The sequence below is a fragment of the Castor canadensis genome, chromosome 11, assembly GCF_047511655.1.
Source record: "Castor canadensis chromosome 11, mCasCan1.hap1v2, whole genome shotgun sequence".
Classification (NCBI taxonomy): domain Eukaryota; kingdom Metazoa; phylum Chordata; class Mammalia; order Rodentia; family Castoridae; genus Castor; species Castor canadensis.
Window position 1 is genome coordinate 139,769,908 of NC_133396.1, and position 17,731 is coordinate 139,787,638.

At 44.7% G+C, this 17,731-nt stretch overlaps 1 protein-coding gene across 2 annotated transcripts in view; it reads left to right on the top strand.

The window, feature by feature from the left end:
- The window catches only part of Kif26b (kinesin family member 26B), a 402,766-nt gene that overhangs the window by 155,171 nt on the left and 229,864 nt on the right, over positions 1-17,731 (top strand). For both annotated transcript variants that reach the window (XM_074048799.1, XM_074048798.1), the window contains exon 3: positions 883-1,416. In XM_074048799.1, coding sequence (XP_073904900.1) covers positions 883-1,416 — 534 coding nt within the window. The remainder of the gene's footprint in view (positions 1-882; positions 1,417-17,731) is intronic.

Consider the following 17,731-nt stretch of genomic DNA (forward strand, 5'->3'; position numbering starts at 1 on the left):
TGGGGATGGAATCCAGCACCTTACACGTGGTAGGCAAGTGGTCTGCCACTTGAGCTGCACCCTAGCCCTTTTGTTTTAATTTCATTTTTGGCATAGAGTCCTACCATGGCCAGGCCACCATCACCATCCTCCCGTGTCTGCCTCCTGAGCAGCTGGGATTTCAGGCATCCACCACCATGCCTGGCTTGGGTTGAAGATGTTTTAAATGGTAATTTTAGATGAAACTTGTGAAGACAATATCTTGGATTGTTGTAATGAGTCAGGAAATCAAATATCCAGAAGCAGACACGCCAGCTTGCCATGGGGCAGGCAACAAATGCTAGCTAATAGAGAGGGGTTTGCTGGGCTGCTGGAGCAGCCTGGATCTCTGGCTCAGAGTCTGCTCAGTTGGTTTTCTTCCAGTGGTGCTTAGCACATTGTGAGGCCAAAGTTTTCTTTGAACAGAATCTCTGTTCCTAGTCACAAGTCGCAGTTCCATCCGTTACCAACTTTCTATGATAACAGAGGTCGGGGGCTACACGCATGGTCAAAATGACTACACATCCCCCATCATGCAGGACAAACATCTGTGTCTTCTGACTAGACCTCTAGGAAGAATCCAGGTTGGCCATAATTTCTTAGTGGACATAAGAAGAATCCGAAATGTTCTTACTTGGCCGGCTGGTGAGATGCTTAGAAATGATGTTTTTTGTTTTGTAACATCTTTAAAGTTTTCAGTATAAAACTCTTACATCTGCCCACCATAGAGACTCTTCTACCAGTCTGGCTTCTCCTTTCTGATGGGTGCCAGTCAAACACTCAAACTCTCTGGATACGGGTAGAATTGCACTCACCAGCTTTGACTTACAGACTCTCCTTTATTTTTTCTCTTGTGTTCTCCAGGACCCTGCTTTCTCAGCTGTGATTCATGACAAACTCCAGGTCCCTAACACCATCCGGAAGGCGTGGAATGACCGTGATAACCGCTGTGACATTTGTGCCACGCATCTGAACCAGCTGAGACAGGAGGCCATCCAGATGGTGCTGGCCTTGGAGCAGGCTGCTGGCAGTGAGCACTACGATGCCTCTCCCAGCTCCCCGCCTCCGCTGTCCACCATCCCTGCCCTGGTGGGCTCTCGGCATGTGGGGGGGCCCCAGCAGCCCAGAGATTGGGCCTTTGTGCCTGCGACCTATGCCACCTCCAGCTACACAGGCCTCATCAACAAGCACAGCAGCAAACCCAACAGCCTTGGGGTCAGCAATGGGGCAGAAAAGAAGAGTGGGTCCCCAACCCACCAGGCCAAGGTCAGCCTCCAGATGGCCACCAGCCCCAACAATGGGAACATCCTCAACTCAGTGGCCATTCAGGCTCACCAATACCTAGATGGCACCTGGTCCCTTTCAAGAACCAATGGGGTCACTCTGTACCCCTATCAGGTAAGCACTTCTATGAGCAAAGAAGGGCAGGGATGCTAGCTAGAGTCTCCACCCTTTGCCTTCTGGGAACTCCCCAGCTCAGGGCCTAACGCTTACACTAGGCCACCACAGGGTCCCCACCATGGTGCTCCAACCAGGCCTGCTTGCTTGGAGAGTGTATCCTCTAGCCTCCTACTTCTGCCCTCTCTGCTCACTCACACTCTCCTTCCTAAGCAATCCTGTGGGTCCAGGCAGTGCCCAGGGCTTGCCTTCCATCTCATCTGGCAGTTAAAACTTGTAAATGCTTAGATGGGGTCCGGTCCCTGACTTGCCCACTTACTAGCGGTATGACCTTGCACAAGGGTTTGCCCTGCTTCAGACTCAGCTTTCTCACTTAGGAATGGATAGAATTGTAGTGAGAAATGAATAAGGTGATGTATATAAACATGGAGTCCAATGTCTGGCATATGCAAGGGATTATTGGGCCTAATAGCAGAGAATTTAGAAACTAAGACACATGGGTGAGAGAGTTTTGAATTAAAGAATATGTAGTTCCCTAAAGAATCTGTCCCAATTTTTCGGGTGAGTTTCTGTTCATTGAGGCTTAGCACACATGCTTTATGTTCCCTGTGGCTGTGGGGTAGGAAGCAGCAGGGAGTGTTGATTGTCACAGAGTGTGTTGCCATAGTCAGGGGGGATGACTGGGGTAACACGTGATTCTAAAAACCTCAGGGAATGTCTCACAGTGAGTGCTGGGAGGTGACCTTCCTCTGTGATGTAGGGACTCAGGCTCCTTCCATCAAATGTGTGCCCATCCTCCAGGGGCCTCAGAATCCTCCACCAGGTCTTCTATAACCAGCCAAGACACATGGACAGTGTGGAGGATCTCACAGGGGCTTGGGGCCCAGCTTGGCCTGGAAGGGGTGTCCCTTGCTTCCAGGGGCAAGAATCCAGGATCCTGGCCCCACGTTCCTGCAGGGGAAGCTGGGAGAGCCAGCCTGCCCAAGTTTGCAGGAGAAAAAACAAGTTCTGTGTACACATAGCAGGGTGTTGAAACACAGGACGAAGTATGGGGAAACATAAAATGAACTAAACATGGCTGATGAAATTCCTGGTGACTTTCTAGGGGGATAGATTGTGTCTGTTGATATCTTGAAGGAAAATGGGGAAACGCTGATCATTGTCCTAAGAACTTAGCATTGTTGGATTGCATCCTTTTCCTTTTGCTGGATGCCTTACAGTTTCCAAAATACAATGCCGTGTCATTCTCTTTACCCCTACCCAGGCCTGTGAGGCCGGGAGCAAAGCTGTCAGATCTTTCCTTTACAGATGCTTAGAGAAATCAAATGTCCAGTGGCCACACAGACAAAGACAGACCAGCCATTCCCTCCTCTCCGAGGGAGTGTTTTCCTATCACAGGGGGGTACTCTGAGCATCCCTGTCAACTTCTTTTCCAGATGTGACTCCTTTTCAGATCTGGGAAACCCTACTTTGACCTGCAAGGGCTGAGCCGCCACTTGACATTTGTACAGAACTTTCTGGGTTGTTTATATAAATAAAAATATGCTAAATTATCCAGTTATGTAGTATTATATAAATATTAGAAGGAGCCCTTTCTGTGGAGGGATGTGTGCCTGTCAGCTTTCCATGACTGTAACAGACACCTGGGATGGCCTCTTTAAAGGAGGAGAGGGTTGCTTGGCTCATGAGTCCAGATTGGTTGGCCTCATTGCTTTTGAGCCTGTGGTGAGACAGTGCATTATGGTGGGAGCGAGCGATAGAAAACGGTTCACCTCACTGCCAGGAAGCAAAGGGAGTGAGGCAGGGCTGGGGTTCCACATTCTCCCTCAAGGGCACAGCTGCAGAGACCTAAATGCCTCCAACTGGGCCCCACTTCTTAAAGGTTCCACCGCCTTCCAACAGCACCACTCTCGGAACCAAGCCTTTAACTCACGGGCTTTTGAGGGACATTCCAGATCCACGTTACAGCCAGGTGGAGCAGATCATGTCCGTTCTCGCTGTGGACTGGGATGCTTTTTTCATTTATTATTTAAAAACATGCTATTGTGAAAATTATAAAAAGCAATACATGTTTGTTTTAAAATAACACTTAAACTATGTGAAAAAGTTTAAACTAACATTTGGGTGTAGTTCCTTCAAGTGTTATATGCAGTCAGTTTCGATTCTGTGACCTACTTTTCACTTAATAGTTTGGGTGCATTTTCATGTGCTGTTATGTACTTTTCTAAAATACCTTAGGGGTGAGGATGTCGCTCGATGGTGAGGTGCTTGCCTAGCATGCATGAAGTCCTGGGCTCCATCCCTGGCACTGCAAAAAAAAAAAGTAAAATATGACCCTTAACAGTGGAATAATATTCTGTTATACGAATATTACCAGCTCTACGAGTGTATCCTGATTTATAGAACCAATCAGTATTGGAGTGTAGGATTTTGGTAGTGTGAATTAAATGCTCAGGTGAGCATCCTTCCACACAGGTTATAGTCCTGGCCACAGGACTGATAGCACAGGCGACCCATGGTTCCCTTCCATGCAACCTGTCGCCACACAGAGCACTGGGTTGCTACTCCAGTGCTGCTGAGCCCGGGCAGAAGAACTTGGAGTCAGTGCTTTCACAGAAGAGCTGTGTGACAGAGAGCAATCCAAAGGACTCTGCTTAAAAGGAAAATTTGGACTATTGGTGCATTTCTATTGTCTTTGCAATAATTCTGTTCGTCTTCTTCCCCTGTCTCGGATGAGAGATTTTCTTGTACAAAAACAAGTATTTATGAGCCCTAAGCACATAGCAGGCACTATGCTAGCTGCTGAGTGTATTGATGCCTTGCCTGGAAGTCCAGGCTCCCGTCCTGACCCTCACAGTGAGGGAAGGGCAGGCAGGTGAGGGCAAGAGTGGCAGATGCCCAGCTGCCTTCAGAACATGCAGAGGGGACCAGATTCAGCCTCTGGGGCAAGGGTGGATTGATGTGGCTCAAAGCCAGCTACAAAGATCACTCACACAGCCACCAACTTGAACTTGTCCTGGATACATTTTATGGCCTCTTTCCAACTCCAGATCAGACCAGTTCATGCATTTCCCCTGAGTAACAGTTAAAAGGACCAGGGGAAATCTCCCCGGGATAAAGAGATCTGGGGCCTGGCTGTGAATCCTTGTCCTCTGTGTTGTGACTGTCACCTCTGTGCCCTGGGGCGGGGGCTTGGGCTCTGGCAGACTGAGTGTCTCCCGCTGCAGACATCTCCCTGCAGTAAATGCGCTGCCCTTCACGGTCTAGCCAGCTCGTCAGAGATGGTTGACTGCCCTGAAAGCTGACCACAGTTTTCCTGCTCACCATCCTCCCTCTTTCCTCCCCTCCGGATTAGTGCCCAAGCTGTTCCCTGAGCAGGAACCACATGGACCTTGTCACTCTCAGGGGTGCTGCTCCTCACCCCAGAACCAAAGCATGAGAAGAGGAGGCTCGCCCTTCATGACTTAGATGCAGAGCCACCATCGCCACACCACCATGGCACACCCTCAAGAGTGGCAGAAGGAAGATTCTGGACTCTTGTTGCTTTTCATGTTTCCGAAGTCCCTCCAGAGAGAGCAGAAACCTGAGTGCATCACAGATAAATAGGACTCTATCCAGAGAGGTGAGGAAAAGCGTAATTCAGGAGGCACTGAGATGACATAGAAAAATGTCCTTCTCTTCTTGTGGTAGGCTGAGTAAGGCCCCCAAAGATGTCCACGTCCCCACCCCACCATCTGTGGGCATGTCACATCACATAGTGAAAGGGGCCTGGTAGATGTGACTGAGAGCCTGGGAGGTTGAGACTTTCTGGGCTTATCCAGGTGGCCTCAGTGTGACCACCAGGGTCCTCATAGAGGAGGCAGGAAGACCCAAGCCTGGGGGAAGAGGACAGAAGATGCTTCACCCAAGGCCTTGATGATAGAGGACAGGGCCAGAGCCACAGGTAAAGGCAGCCCTGAGCTAGAAAGGGTGGATCAGGTTCTCCTGAGAGCCTCCAGCAGGAAGCAGCTCTGCTGACTGGTCACCTGGCCTTTGGAACTCGAGGAGAATACACCTATGGTGATTAGATCTGTGGACATTTGGTGACAGAGAAGTGACATGGGTCTTCAGACATGCATGTGCCATGTTCTAAGCCATGCCACACATCCACACCACATCCCACACGGCAAACTGCATCACCATGCCTTGGCCAGCACCCCGGCAAGTGGATGACTTCATCCGGATACCCAGAGAATGGGGTGATGCACACTGCACCGCTGGTTTTCAGTTGTCTCAGATGTCCCTGTTGTCACAGAATCATAACAGCAAGCTCACCACAGCCACGCTCCATCTGTAGCTAGTAATTACGGTTACGTAAGCCTCTGGAAGTGACGAAACTCAGTAACCATTCCAATCTGGGCGTGGGGAGAGGTTGAAACACAGAGGGAAGCTCGTGTTCTCTATAGAGCCCGAGACCCCGAAAAGGAGGTTCACAGAACCAACTCAGAAATCCTTCTCGGATCACCGGTCCTGGTGGAGCCAGTGCCTTGGGAAATTGTCAAGCAGGCTGTGAGTGTTGGTTACTGTTCACTTAGTAGGCAGAAGATGCCATGGGAGATTTTGGCGCAGGAGACTGGCACTTTCCTTCTTCGAAATCACGAGTTCTCAATCTTAGCTGCACGTGACTCACTTGGGAGATTAAAAAAATTCCCAAAGCCTAACCCACACCCCAGACCAAGCAAGTGAGAATATCCTCAGGTGGCACCCAGGCCTTAAGGAGTTGTTTATCTGACGCTGAAGTAACAGAAAGGGAGGGGGCAACCACGGGTGGACGGAGATGGACAGCATCTTAGCCAGCCTTCTGTCACTGTGACAAAATACCTGAGACAGGCAACTGAGAAGGAGGAAAGATTTATTTGACTCATGGTTTCAGAGGTTTCAGCCCATGGTCACTTGACCCTGTTGCCTTTGAGCCTGGGAGGACATCATGGAAAGTGAGGAAAATAGTCCCAGTTCTGGAAGCAAGGAGTCTGAAATCCAGGTGTCAGCTGGGCTAAGTTCCCTGACAGTGCTGAGAACTGCCTCCCCCCATGGCCACCCCCCCGACCCCAACCCCACCTCTGCAGGCATTCCTTGGCTAAATACCCAGGCATTGAGGCCTGGTTCATGACTCTTTATTAAAAGAACACTTTGACTATTCAGACCTTTCTCTCTTGCTTTCCTTTTTTTATACACTAAGGGCAAATACTAACTTTATATATTCACTTTCTTACACGTTTATAGCTTTATAAAATATATTTCTTTTAACATTGCATAATTTAGAGATTTCAATACATTGGAGAAATTTATTGAAATTACCTACCCCACCCTAGTCATCCACTTATGGAGAGCCTAGGAAAGAGGGAGGCACGGGAGAAGAAGAGCCTCAGAAAAAGACAGCAGAAGCCACTTCTACATCAGGGCTGTGGGGAGGGGCTTTCTCAGCACCGCCAGCCTGAGCAACCTGATGGCCTCCACTGCTGCAGCCAGGTTGGTCTCCTCTGTGGGTCAGGCTCTGAGGAGTGGACCAACGAGAAGACCAAGCCCACTGGCTTCTTCACGTGCTCCCTTTTGGCTAAAGTAAACAGATCTCAGGAACCAACAAGACCTTGTGAACTACAGGTGACAAGATCCAGGCCCAGGCCTAGATGTGTCAAGTGACCTGTGCAGCTGGGACATGACAGAGATAGGACTGAACATAGGTCTGCTTGCCCTGGCTAGAGAACAGAGGCCAGCTCCTCGGAGTGACCAGTCAGATATGCAGCACTGGTGGGGAGGCCTCCCACGGTGCACCCCTGACGTGATTTCCTCAGGGCAATTTTGTGTAAGTGCCATTTCCAAGCCAGGGTCCATGCACCATTGCTCTGCACGGAGGTGCAGAATCAGTGCTGTGTTACCACTCCTCACTCGCTGTGAAGTGGGAAGGATAGAGGGGACATGGGTTAGATAAAGATGGGCCAAGGATGAAACAGAGGCTGTGTGACGACAAACAATGCTGGTGACACGACTATCGCTTACATATGAGGTGAGCTCCACAGGCCTAACAGTCAGAATCTTACCATCATTCTTCTGATTTCCTAGGAGTAATGAAAGGAAACGGCCATTTCTTCATCAATACTGTGGACTTTCTTTAACAGAGTGGCATGTGTTTAAACTCAGTGTCCAGCACCTGTCCTTTGGAAAAGACCTTGTTGCCAGAGGCTTCTGTGAAGATGGAGCTCTGTTCTGTCATCATGGAAAAGGTGCACGGGTCTGCATGTGAATTCTGCACCACGTGCTTACCAGCCAGGCAGTATTTGTGATGGTGGTTTTTCAATTGTGACAAAACATACACATCATAAAAGTTATCGTTTTATCTGTTTTTAAATCGTGTGGTTTAGTGGCAGCAGGATTGTTCAGCTTGTTGTACAGCTGTCCCCACCATCCCTCCCCCCATCCATCCCCACTGTCCATCCCCACCATCCATCCCACCGTCCACCCCCACCATCCATCCCAGCATTCTTTTCCTCTTCCCAACTGAAACTCCCCTCCCCCCAGCACCTACCATTCTACTTTGCCTCTGTGGAGTTGACTACTTGTGGTGGATCACATCAGTGGAATCATAGTTTGTCCTTGTGTGACTGTCTTATTTCACGCAGCATAACGTCCCCGACGGTCATCTGTGTAGTACCATATGTGAGAATTTCCGTCCTTTCAGTGGCTGAGTTAGCATCCATCATACCTATGTATCACATTCTTTCATCATTCGTCCATTGATGGATACTGGGGCAACCCACCCTTGGCACTTCTGAGTACTGCTGCAGTGAATGCACGTGTGCAAGTATTTCTTTGAGACTCTACTTTCAATTCCTTGGGATCTATACCCAACAGGAGAGGTACTGGATCACATGGAGATTTTATTTTTGACTTATTGAGAGACTACCATGCTGTCTCCACAGCAGCTGCTCCATTGTATGTTCCCTTGGTATACATGGGTTCAGTGTCTCCACATCCTCTCCGAAGCTTCCTGTTTTCTGTGGTTTCTTTTTAATAGTAGCGATCCTAATGGGAGCATGGTGGTGTCTCACTGTGGTTTTGACTTGCATTTTCCCAACAATTAGTGATGTTGGGGACCTTTTCTCATGCCTCTTGGCCATTTGTAAGTCAAGTAATATTTGGTAAATTACTTGACCACTCAATGCCTCAATTTTGTCTTCTAAAAAAAGGGACAATAGTATCTTCCTCCTACAGTTATTGGAATATTAAGTTCACTATTCTAAAAATATTTTAGCTGTGTGTACTATTCTAAGCACTTTGTTTAAATGAAAATGTGCACATCTAGCTATATCTATGTCTGTTCCCACATCTCTATCTATCTATCTATCTATCTATCTATCTAGAGAGAAAGATGAAACATCCCACACTGAGAAGTTTTACAGAATCAGCCCCTGTGGACTGCTTTACAGAGCACGGCTCTACCTGCTGGCAGCCAGGGAATGCACTTAGTGGGGAGGCAGATGTACCTGAAGCGATTGATGCACCTCTGAAAAGCAGTGATGGGAGCACAGGAATTTGGAGAAGAAAGCAGCTCTCATGGGCACATGACAGAGCTCCATTTTAGCAGTGACCCCAGCATTAACATGGCAAACACAGGCTTTCTGTGTGGCCACTTGAGCTTTCGATTTCCAATGTATATTGTAGCAGTTCTCGAAATGCGTTCTGTGTACCCCAAGACCCTTTCACTGGGTTCATGAGATCAAAACTTTCGATGGGCTGGGGTGTAGCTAGGGGTGAGTGCTTGCATAGCACGTGTGAGGCCCTGGGTTACATCCCCAGCACCACACAAAAAATGCAAAGAAAAGTATAACCAAAAAACCCATCAATACCCCACTGTTTCTATCTAATACTCAGACATTATTCATCTTTTTGCTGTGCTGATGTGAGTTCTGACAGAGCAGAGGCAATGGTGGTAAAACCACCACGTTTTAGCATGCATCAAGGTAGCATCGCCAAAGTATGCCAGTCAGGTATTCCTCATTTTCACACATTTGGAATTTTCTTTAAAAAGTATAGTTCCACATAAGAACTGCTTAAAGCAGTGAAAGTGATTAAATTTAGTTAAATCTGGAGGTGCATGCTAGGTGACGTGTGACGGTTGTCTCAAGGAAAGGCACATGAGCTGTTGCCTGAGTTGTGGGCTCAGCTAGCTTTTTATTTTCATGGAATACCTTTTTACTTGAAAGGATAACTGAAAGAGAGATTGTGATTATTCAGACCTGGGTATTTTGAAGACATTTTCTCAAAAAGGAGTGAAAGTCCTCTTACAGGGAAAAAACTAACAGAGTTGGCTTATCAGTCTTAAAATTTGAGCTTTCAATTGAATGATCAAATTTTGGAAACTTGCTTCTGCCACTTCATATGAGCCAGAAAGCTTCCCAGTCCTGGTCTTGTCTTTTCTGATGAGATTAGTGGTGATATTAACAAATGTGTTACTGATTCTATATAATGGAAAGTAAGCTAGTATGTTCCAAATGGCCTGTGCGTCTCAGTTTAGAGACCATTTCTTTTGTTGAGCAGAAGCTTTTTAGTTTTATAAAGTCCCATTTATCTATGCTATCTCTTAGTTGCTGTGCTGCTGGGGTTCCATTGAGAAAGTTCTTGACTATACCTACTAACTCCAGAGTATTTCCTACTCTTTCCTGTATCAACTTTAGAGTTTGTGGTCTGATATTAAGATCCTTGATCCATTTTGAGTTAATCTTGGTATAGGGTGATATACATGGATCTAGTTTCAGTTTTTTGCAGACAGCTAACCAGTTTTCCCAGCAGTTTTTGTTGAAGAGGCTGCTATTTCTCCATCATATATTTTTAGCTCCTTTGTCAAAGACAAGTTGGTTATAGCCTTGTGGCTTCATATCTGGGTCCTCTATTCTGTTCCACTGGTCTTCATGTCTGTTTTTGTGCCAGTACCATGCTGTTTTTATCATTATTGCTTTGTAATATAGTTTGAAGTCAGGTATTGTGATACCTCCTGCATTGTTCTTTTGACTGAGTATTGCCTTGGCTATTCGTGGCCTCTTGTGTTTCCATATAAATTTAATGGTAGATTTTTCAATCTCTTTTAATGAATGTCATTGGAATTTTGATGGGAATTGTATTAAACATGTAGATTACTTTTGGGAGTATAGACATTTTTACTATGTTGATTCTACCAATCCATGAGCATGGGAGATCTCTCCACTTTCTATAGTCTTCCTCAATCTCTTTCTTCAGAAGTGTATAGTTTTCCTTGTAGAGGTCATTCACATCTTTTGTTAGGTTTACACCTAGGTATTTGATTTTTTTTGAGGCTATTGTAAATGGAATTGTTTTCATACATTCTTTTTCAGTTTGCTCATTGTTAGTGTATAGAAATGCTAATGATTTTTCTATGTTGATTTTATATCCTGCTGCCTTGCTGTAGCTATTGATGGTGTCTAGGAGCTTCTGAGTAGAGTTTTTTGGGTGTTTAAGGTATAGGATTATGTCATCTGCAAATAGGGATATTTTGACAGTTTCTTTACCTATTTGTATTCCTTTTATTCCTTCTTCTTGCCTAATTGCTCTGGCTAGGAATTCCAGTACTATGTTGAATAGGAGTGGAGATGGCGGGCATCCTTGTCTGGTTCCTGATTTTAGAGGGAATGGTTTCAGTTTTTCTCCATTAAGTATAATGCTGGGTGTAGGTTTGTCATATATAGCTTTTATAATGTTGAGGTACTTTCCTTCTATTCCTAGTTTTCTTAGAGCTTTTATCATGAAATGGTGTTGAATCTTATCAAAGGCTTTTTCTGCATCTATTGAGATGATCAAGTGGTTTTTGTCTTTGCTTCTGTTAATGTGGTTTATTATGTTTATTGATTTTCGTATGTTGAACCACCCTGCATTCCTGGGTTGAAGCCTACTTGGTCGTGGTGAATAATCTTTTTGATGTGTTGTTGAATTCAGTTTGCCATTATTTTGTTGAGGATTTTTGTGTCAGTGTTCATTAAGGAGATTGGCCTATAGTTCTCCTTTTTGGAGGTGTCTTTGCCTGCTTTTGGGATAAGTGTAATACTGGCTTCATAAAATGTGTTCAGCAGTTTTCCTTCCCTTTCTATTTCATGGAACAGTTTAAGGAGGGTTGGTATCAGTTCTTCTTTAAAGGTCTGATAGAATTCAGCAGAGAATCCATCAGGTCCTGGAGTTTTCTTTTTGGGGAGACTCTTGATTGCTGCTTCAATTTCATTTTGTGTTATAGGTCTATTCAGGTGATTAATTTCCTCTTGGTTCAGTTTTGGATGATCATATGTATCTAGAAATCTGTCCATTTCTTTAAGATTTTCAAATTTATTTGAATATAGGTTCTCAAAGTAGTCTCTGATGATTTCCTGGACTTCCATGGTGTTTGTTCTTATCTCCCCTTTTTGCATTCCTGATTCTACTAATTTGGGTTTTTTCTCTCCTCATTTTAGTCAGGGTTTCCAGAGGATCTTGTTTATTTTTTCAAAGAACCAACTTTTTGTTTCATTAATTCTTTGTATGGTTTTTTTGGTTTCTATTTCGTTGATTTCAGCTCTTATTTTTATTATTTCTCTCCTTCTATTTGTTTTGGGATTTGCTTGTTCTTGTTTTTCTAGGAGTTTGAGATGTATCATTAGGTCACTGATTTGGGATCTTTCAGTCTTTTTAATATATGCACTCATGGCTGTAAACTTTCCTCTCAGGACTGCCTTTTCTGTGTCCCTTAAGTTCCAGTAGGTTGTGTTTTCATTTTCATTGACTTCCAGGAACTTTTTAATTTCCTCTTTTATTTCATCAATGACCCATTGCTCATTAAGTAATGAGTTGTTCAGTTTCCAGCTGTTTGCATGTTTTTTGTCTTTGCTTTTGTTGTTGAGTTCTAGTTTTACTGCATTGTGATCAGATAGTATGCACGGTATAATTTCTTTTTTCTTGTATTTGCTGAGACTTGCTTTGTGCCCTAGGATATGATCTATTTTGGAGAAGGTTCCATGGGCTGCTGAGAAGAACGTATATTGTGTAGAAGTTGGATGAAATGTTCTGTAGACATCAAGTAGGTCCATTTGATCTATTGTATATTTTAGATCTTGGATTTCTTTATTGATTTTTTGTTTGGATGACCTATCTATTGGTGATAATGGGGTGTTAAAGTCTCCCACAACCACTGTGTTGGCATTTATATATGCTTTTAGGTCTTTCAGGGTATGTTTGATGAAATTGGGTGTGTTGACATTGGGTGCATATAGGTTAATAATTATTATTTCCTTTTGGTCTATTTCCCCTTTTATTAGTATGGAATGTCCTTCTTTATCTCGTTTGATCAATGTAGGTTTGAAGTGTACTTTGTCAGAGATAAGTATTGCTACTCCTGCCTGTTTTCAGGGGCCATTGGCTTGGTGAATCTTCTCCAAGCCTTTCATCCTAAGCCTATGCTTATTTCTGTTGGTGAGATGGGTCTCCTGTAAGCAACAAATTGTTGGATCTTCCTTCTTAATCCCTTTCATCAAGCGGTGCCTTTTGATGGGTGAATTAAGTCCGTTAACATTAAGTGTTAGTACTGATAGGTATGTGGTGATTCCTGTCATTTAGTTGTCTTAGTTGTTTGAAGGTTTGATTGTGTGTACCTAAGTTGAGGTTACTCTCTACTTTCTTGCTTTTTCTTTTCCTGTGGTTTGGTGCTGCCTGTCCTTTCATGGTTAAGTTGGGTGTCACTTTCTGTGTGCAGAATCCCTTGAAGAATCTTTTGTAGTGGTGGCTTTGTGGTCACATATTGTTTTAGTTTCTGGTTATCATGGAAGACTTTTATTGCTTCATCTGTTTTGAATGATAGCTTTGCTGGGTGGAGTATCCTGGGGTTGAAGTTATTTTCATTCAGTGCCCGGAAGATCTCACCCCACGCTCTTCTTGCTTTTAATGTTTCTGTTGAGAAGTCTGCTGTGATTTTGATGGGTTTACCTTTGTATGTTATTTGTTTTTTCTCTTTTACAGCCTTCAGTATTCTTCCCTAGTTTCTGAACTTGTTGTTTTAATGATGATATGCCGTGGGGTAGTTCTATTTTGATCTGGTCTGTTTGGTGTCCTGGAGGCCTCTTGCATCTGTATGGGAATATCTTTCTCTAGATTTGGGAAATTTTCTGTTATTTTGTTGAATATATTATGTATTCCCTTTGCTTACACCTCTTCTCCTTCTTCAATGCTCGTGATTATCAAGTTTGGTCTTTTGATGGAGTTGGTGAGTTCTTGCATTTTCTTTTCACAGGTCTTGAGTTGTTTAATTAATAGTTCTTCAGTTTTTCCTTTAATTACCATTTCATCTTCGATTTCTGACATTCTGTCTTCTGTTTGTTCTATTCTACTGGATTGGCCTTCCGTTTTGTTTTGCAATTCCATTTCGTTCTTTTTTCTGATGTTTTCCATATCCTGGGTGGTTTCCTCTTAATGTTGTCTATTTTTGTCCTGAGTTTATTTATCCGTTTATTCATCGTGTTCTCTGTTTCACTTTGGTGTTTATACAGTGCTTCTATGGTTTCCTTTATTTATTCTTTTGCTTTTTCAAATTCTCTATTTTTGTTGTCTTGGAATTTCTTGAGCGTCTCCTGTACATTTTGGTTCACCCTATCCAGTATCATCTCTATAAAATTCTCATTGAGTACCTGTAGTATTTCTTTTAGATTGTTCTGTGGGCCTCATTGGGTTCTTTGGCATGGTTTATCTTCATTTTGTTGGAGTCTGGATCTGAGTATCTGTTTACTTCATTTCCCTCTGGTTCCTGTACTAATTTTTTGCTGTGGGGAAACTGGTTTCCCTGTTTTTTCTGTCTTCCCATCATTGCCCTTGGTGTTGTTATTGTCCCTGTACTGTGTGCAATTATGTATTTTCTGGCTTGTAGTAATAGCACTAGTGAGAGGGGATGGAAAGCAAAGAAGTTAAAGGAAAAGGGAAAAACAAATAAACAAGTAGAAAAAAACAAAACAAAGAAACAAACAAAGAAAGTTTCAAAGATTATAAACAGGGAGAGACAGTGTTCTAATCAACCATAAGCTGAAAAGACATTAGAGAGACAGAGGGAGGATTGAAAATCAAAAATAAAAAGCATAAAGATAAGAATAAAAATAAAAAATAAGTAAATGAAAGAAAAATACATATATATGAAATAAAGTAAAAAAATAAAAAATCTCCAAGTTCAAATGCAATGAAGTTTCAGTCTTAATAATTTTGGTGTTCGTCCCTCAGCCTCCATTCCTGGAGATGGTGCCTCAGATGTTGTTCTGTAGTTGTCTCATCAAAGGGGAAAAATAAGATAGAACAAAACTGCACAAAAAAAAATAACCCACCAAGTGTCCCAAGTTCAAATGCAATACAGTTTCCGTAAGTTTTTCAGCATGCAGGTGTAGTTCAGTTATTTTCTCATCAAAGGTAGGGAGAAAAAGAAAAAAAAGAGTCTGGAGACAGTTCTGTGAGTGGTATCTGTGGCTGTGGCTTGCCTGCCCGCTGCTGTCAGCCTGCTGTTGCTGGAGGCGTTATTTATGCAGATCTCTGGGGTGAGCTTAGCACTCACCGGGCCCCGCAGGCTTTGTTTACTTAGATTCTCCTGTGTGGGAGCCTCTGCTACAGATTTTCCCCTTCCCAAGCACTGGGAAAGGTGACACTGCACCCACTTTCTCTGGCCTCCGTGTTTATTTACAGCTCATGTGGGAAGTGGGTCTTCCCCCGTCTCCTGTGGAGTTTTCCTCCCTCCGCCACTTTTACAAGCTTTCCCGCTCCTCTTGCTGGGCAGTGCTGTTGCTCTTGCCTTCTCCGGCACAGCTTCTTTATTTACAGTTCCGGGAGGGATTCCCCTCCCCCGCTCTTCGGTGCTCAGGGTGCCCCACCCTCTTTCCCGCGTGTCTTTATTGTTCTTATTGCTTATTACTCAGTTTCTCTTTTTTTTCCCAGGTGGGGGTTGGTCTGTCCAGGGGGCTATGCTGATCTGGCCCAGGGTTGTCTCTGGGAGTACCGTGTACAGCTTAGCTCACCTTGTGGTTCTCGTCTTCTCAAGCCGTCTGGGCACTGGTCTCTGGTGGCTGCTCAGGGGCCCTCCTGGTTTCTCCATTTAACGTGAAGTGGAGATGCTCTGTGCAGGCTGGAGGTGTGGAGGGGTCAAAGTTTTGCTATAATAGTACAGACTTAACTTAAGAGGAAGCAGGCCCCAACAGTGAGTGATCACATGTAACGTGAGGTTCCAGTCTGAGTAGATGTGGCTGTGTTTACTCTGAAGGAGAAGGCACTATTGGAGTGTTGCAAAGGTGCTGTGGTTCCAGGTGGTGTGACTCGGGGACAGGCTGGGTCTGGGGTCTGTCCCAGGACAGACTCAAGGGATTAGCTTGAGTTGGTTCATATATGGTTCAGTCTCTCCTTTCCCCTTCTTTTTGCAGAAATAGCTCAATTATGAAATAAATAGAAATGGAAAAGTAGGAGCTGGGGGAGGAGGTACAATGTAATGACAAGACAGATGCCAACTAGACTTCCTTACATACAACCTGACCAGTCAGCTTTCCATTACGCTAACTAAATACATGAGATAATCAACTTAAAAAGAGGGAAGCTTTATTTTGTCTCACAGCTATGAAGGTTTCAGTCCACGCTCAGACAGACCCATTGCAAAGTTTGGGGGCCTGTGACGAATTTTGGGCTCATGATAGCCAGTAGCACAAGGTAGTGGAATAAGCTGCTTACCTAGTGGTGACCAGGAAGCAAAGAGACAGGCAGGAAGTGCCCTGGTCCCCATTTCCCTTTCAAGGGCACACCCCCAGTGACCTCACTTCCTCCCCTGGGCCCCGCCTCCTGAAGGTTCCACCCTCTCTCAGTAGCGCCAAGCCTTGACACATGGGTCTTTGGGCTTCAAACAAAAGCCACCTATTGTCACAGGTGGTGGTGCACACCTGTGTCCCCAGCACTGGGGGGGTAGAGGCAGGAGGGTTGAGATTCCATGGCCAGCCTGGGTTACCTAGCCAGACCCTGTCTCACACACAAATAAAAAATAAAAAACAAAAAACCCCAAGAGCTACCCAGAGCCGACTTCTGGGATGAGTTCTCTCCGCTTAGTGGAGCCCAGGCAGGCATCATGTCCAGTGTTGACACCTTGGAAATCGGCAGATGCTACAAAGCAGGACATTATTTCCAGGAAGGCTGATTGTAAGTCTTTGCCAGCACATTCTGCCCAGACTTGTTTTCTCTCTCAGGTCACCCTGGTGGTTCCCAAAATCTTTTTTTGTGTGTGTGTGTGGTACTGGAGTTTGAACTCAGGACCTACACCTTGAGCTGCTCCACCAGCCCTTTTCTTTTGTGATGGGTTTTTTCAAGATAGGGTCTCATAAACTATTTCTCCGTGCTGGCTTTGATCCACAATCCACCTCTGCCTCCTGAGTAGCTAGGATTATAGGCATGAGCCATTGGCGCCCGGCTTTCCAAAATCTTCATTATCACATCACTGCACTCATTCATACCGTGAGTCCCAGGGGTCAGCTATTCAGTGAGCAGCAGGTGAACTTTGGAGGCAGACACCCCCCCACACACACACCTGACATTTAGGTCCTTCCTTGGCTGTTTCTAGCCCTGTGACCTTTGGTGCACTTCTCCGGGCCCCAGGTTTTTAATCTGCACAACAGGGAGAGATTTTCTACCTAGCAGCAAGATTGTAAAAACCAACAGTGACATTGTCTCCTGTAACCGGGCCCTAGCTTTTTGCGTGGGCCTCTCTGAGGCCTGCTCCTGTTTGCCAGCAAGATGGTGACATCTCTGTTTAGGGTCTTTTTTGTAACAAAACACTAACCTTGCCCTTTGTTTATGTTTCTTCAAAACTTATGAAGCCACACAATCAAGAATACAGATCAGTGTACTCAGACTATCATGAGAAAGCGTAATTTTAGACTTTTTCCTCTCCAGTGCTCCAAATCTCATGAGGAAGCTGTTTTGTTAAGCAACAGTCATTTAAATAATGGCCAACTATTATTCTCCGATATACTTTTGAGTAAAGTAAAAATACTGATGAAAATATTTATACTTGTGGATTTAACCAACTTAACTGCTTCAGTGTCACTCTGAATTGTCTTAATCTTGTGCCTTTAAGCCAGCATGATAAATTACTGTAAGAAACAGCTACTTGAATTTTGCCCCCATGCTGGCTGTGGGTACAGACACCGGCTGCCCACGGCGGGCTTCACAAGGCCCCACAGTGGCCATCTGTCCAGGACTAGCCTTGTCTCTCGTGAGGGAGCTTCGAAACTCCTGATCTGTC